The sequence below is a fragment of the Rhincodon typus genome, chromosome 36 (genome assembly GCF_021869965.1).
Source record: "Rhincodon typus isolate 14 chromosome 36, sRhiTyp1.1, whole genome shotgun sequence".
NCBI lineage: Eukaryota > Metazoa > Chordata > Chondrichthyes > Orectolobiformes > Rhincodontidae > Rhincodon > Rhincodon typus.
In genome coordinates, this window is record NC_063367.1 from 20,917,581 (window position 1) to 20,920,986 (window position 3,406).

Genomic DNA, 3,406 nt, shown 5'->3' on the forward strand with positions numbered 1-3,406 from the left:
CACCCTCTCCCCCACCATATCTCCACCCTCTCCCCCACCATATCTCCCCTCCTCCTTTTGCTCCCATTCCTGTGCCCCTCCCACACCCATTAACATTCTCCCCTCCCATATCTTACCTCTCCTCCACCTACTCTCCACTTCATCCACCACTCAGCCCAATATCTCCCCTTCCATTTTTCCCCATATGCCCCCTCTCCACCCTCACCGTCTCCAGGTCCGAGCTGAGAATCTCTTTCTCCTCCGCATAGTCGGTCACCCTCTCGAGGTCTGCCGCTCCGCTGTCGTGTTTGCGGGGTTTCTCTGCAGGCCGCTCGCTCTCCTCATTCTCCAAGTCCAGGTCTCCGTCAGCCTCCGCCATCAGTGCCGCCAGTCCACGCTGCCGGAAAATACACCAGCGCGCAGCACCGGAAATGACGCCAGCACGCAGGACCGGTTCCTGCTGCTTCCGGGTGCGCCCAGTTGTAGTTCTTTTCTGCAACTTCGGGAAGATTAGCTTTGCATTCAAACACAGTGTGCCCTAGTAGAACCATCTCCACCTTTGAGTCGGTTTCAAGTCCCACTTGTTCCAGAGGTTTGTAATAACATCACTGAAACTTTGATTAGAAAAATAGATAACATAGTGTGCAGCTGGAGGAGCACAGCAGCCCAGGCAGCAGAGGAGCAGGAAAGTTGACATAGAATCATAGAATCCCTACAGTGTGGAAACAGGCCCTTCGGCCCAACCAGTCCACACCGAACCTCAAAGCATCCCACCCCGACCCACCCCGCTATAACCCACCTAATCTACACATCCCTGAACACTACGGGCAATTTAGCATAGCCAATCCACCTAGCATGCACATCTTTGGACTTGAGAAGGAGAAGCCTTCATGGTGACCTCTGCCAGAATTGAAATTGAATCCACACTGTTGGTGTCATTTCTGCTTAGTAAACCAGTTGTCCAGCCAGTTGAGCCAACTGACCCCCTTATAGCTTTAACTACGTCAAAACTTCCTGTGATCACGGGTGAAGAGACAGAACAGTTACAGGTATGTTCCATCCTGTGTTTAGCCACTGGCAGCTGCAAAGTCCATCACCGGAGGTCAAACTAAAACCATGAGCAAAATGTTATTATTTAAAGAGATAATTGAAAGGAAGTATTTGGCATGCCGTCATTAACTGGAGGAAGCACTGAGGCCAGCAAGCACATTGAAGCCTCTTATTCAAAGCACTATGTACTACTACTGACCTAGCTGGTCAAGTCCTAATGGGCATTGCTGGGTCTGCAGGTGAAGAAACCAACATGACCTAATCCTCATCAATTTACCTACCATTGATTCATCTACAGTATCAACAGAAGTGACCACTACAGACCTTGTAGTGATAAAGGTCCATATTCACTCTTCAGTGCATTGTGCACGCAACATGGATTATTTTAAACATACCAACTTCAGACTGGGAATTCATGAAGTGCTGTGGGTCATCAGTAGCTGAATTGTAATTCATGTCGAGACCCTTCCTCAGAAATAGGGAAGAGGGAAGGGAGCTGGAAAATAAATAGAGAGCAGGGGTGGGGCTGGGGAAGTTAGGTGGGATGGTGATAGGTGAGTGCAAGTAGGCAGTGGTGGGGATTGGTCAGTGAGGTAGGAGGAGCAGATAGGTGGGTGAGAAGATGGACATGTTGTGTCAGGTGGGGATGAGAGGGAGGGTTGGTCATGTGATGAGGCCAGGGGTGAGGAGATTTTGACACTGGTAAAGTCCACAGTGAGACCATCGGGCTGCAGGCTCCTAAGGCGGAATATGAGGTGCTGCTCCTCCAGTTTGCGGGTGACACTGGAGGAGGTCCAGGATGGATATGTCATGGGTGAGGGGGAGGTAAAATGTTTCGCAACCGGAAGGTGTTGTTGTTTGTCAAGTACAGACTGCAGATGCTCTACAAAGCGGTCTCCGAGTCTTCTAAATAAAAACTGAAAGAACTGCAGATGCTGTAAATCAGGAACAAAAACAAAGTTGCTGGAAAAGTTCAGCAGGTCAGAATACCCAGTTCTGAGGGTCACCGGAGCCAAAACGTTAACTCTGTTTTTTCCTTCACAGATGCTGCCAGACCTCCTGAGCTTTTCCAGCAATTTTATTTTTGTCTCACAGTGTTCGCTTGGGCTCACCAATGTTGATTAGAAAATAGTTTTTTTTGAGGGACACAAGATTATGAGTGATATTATCAAGATCCAGTTGTCTGGATTTAAGTTGTGGGAATAGGACAAGATGACAGCAGTTAAGACCGAAATCAGTGACCAGTGCCTGGAATAAACTCAATGATTAATTGAAGACAATCTGTAATGATATTGCTGAAGAAATTGGATCATATATTGAGAAACGGAGGGGTGTTTTTTTTCCCCAGAATGAACTAAATAGCTCAACTGGATAACAGCACCAGGCAGATAAAAGCAAACAATTTGGACGAGTGACAAAATGAACATTATAAGCCGCAACTGGTTTCATGGCTCTATTGTAAAAGGTTCCTTCCTTTCAGACCCTCTTGTGAGCAACACTGGCTGTGAGGTCCTAACTCTGACAGTGTGTCTATACTCTTATGGCTGCAGAAGATGGTGTGCATTTCAAATCAACCAGGAGCAGGCAGCATCAGCAATATCAAGCCGTGGTAATAATCATGGAATTATATAGCCCTTCTGTCAGTCGTGTCTATAGCAATTGTCCGTACTGTAACAGCGCCAAGTATTTACAACACAGACAGACCATTCAGCCACTGGCAGTTACATTCATAATCGTAGAATCCCTACACCATGAAAAGAGGCTGTTCAGCTGATCAACCCTTCAAACAGCATCCTGCCCAAATCCAGCCCCCCACCCCATCCTCATATTTACCTTTGCTAACTCACACAGCCTGCACATCTTTGGATGGAGATGGGAAACCAGAGCACCCAGTGGAAACCCACATGGACACTGTAGTACTGTTTTGAGGCAGCAGTGCTAAGGAGTGAGCTACTGTGCTACCCTGAAGCATACTAGTCTCCTCTCACCACATCTGCATATCCTTTTATTCCTTTCACTCAAGTTCATCAGATCAAATTCCATTTTTACAGTGACAATGCAGTGGGAGCCATTCAAAAGTGGGAATCAATAGGCACTCTGCAGATATGTCCCCACAAAAGAAAAAGGATGGCACTGGCAAATCTAAAGCCTCTCGCCATCCAGATGCAGAGTACAACAGAGCAGAAAAAGAATGCTTATGACAGTCACAAAAAACCTGATACTGTTAAAAGCCTAGAGGAGAATAAAAAGTACAGGAGCAAGTGTTTAAAGAAAAAGCAATGAACAAAAAGAGGATAAATGCTCACAGATAAAAATCAATGAAAACCCAAAAATGTTTTCCTCAATACAACAGATATACTGGGTAACACATCGGTGA

General features: G+C 46.5%; 1 protein-coding gene across 1 annotated transcript in view; it reads right to left on the reverse strand.

Annotated features, from left to right (window-relative positions):
* Window positions 1-3,021, reverse strand: part of hypk (huntingtin interacting protein K) — an 8,177-nt gene extending 5,156 nt beyond the window's left edge. Inside the window, exon 1 of the mRNA XM_020531790.2 lies at window positions 206-3,021. Within this exon, the coding sequence (XP_020387379.1) occupies window positions 206-358 (153 nt within the window). The 5' untranslated portion in view covers window positions 359-3,021. The remainder of the gene's footprint in view (window positions 1-205) is intronic.
* Between the last annotated feature and the right edge of the window lie 385 nt (window positions 3,022-3,406).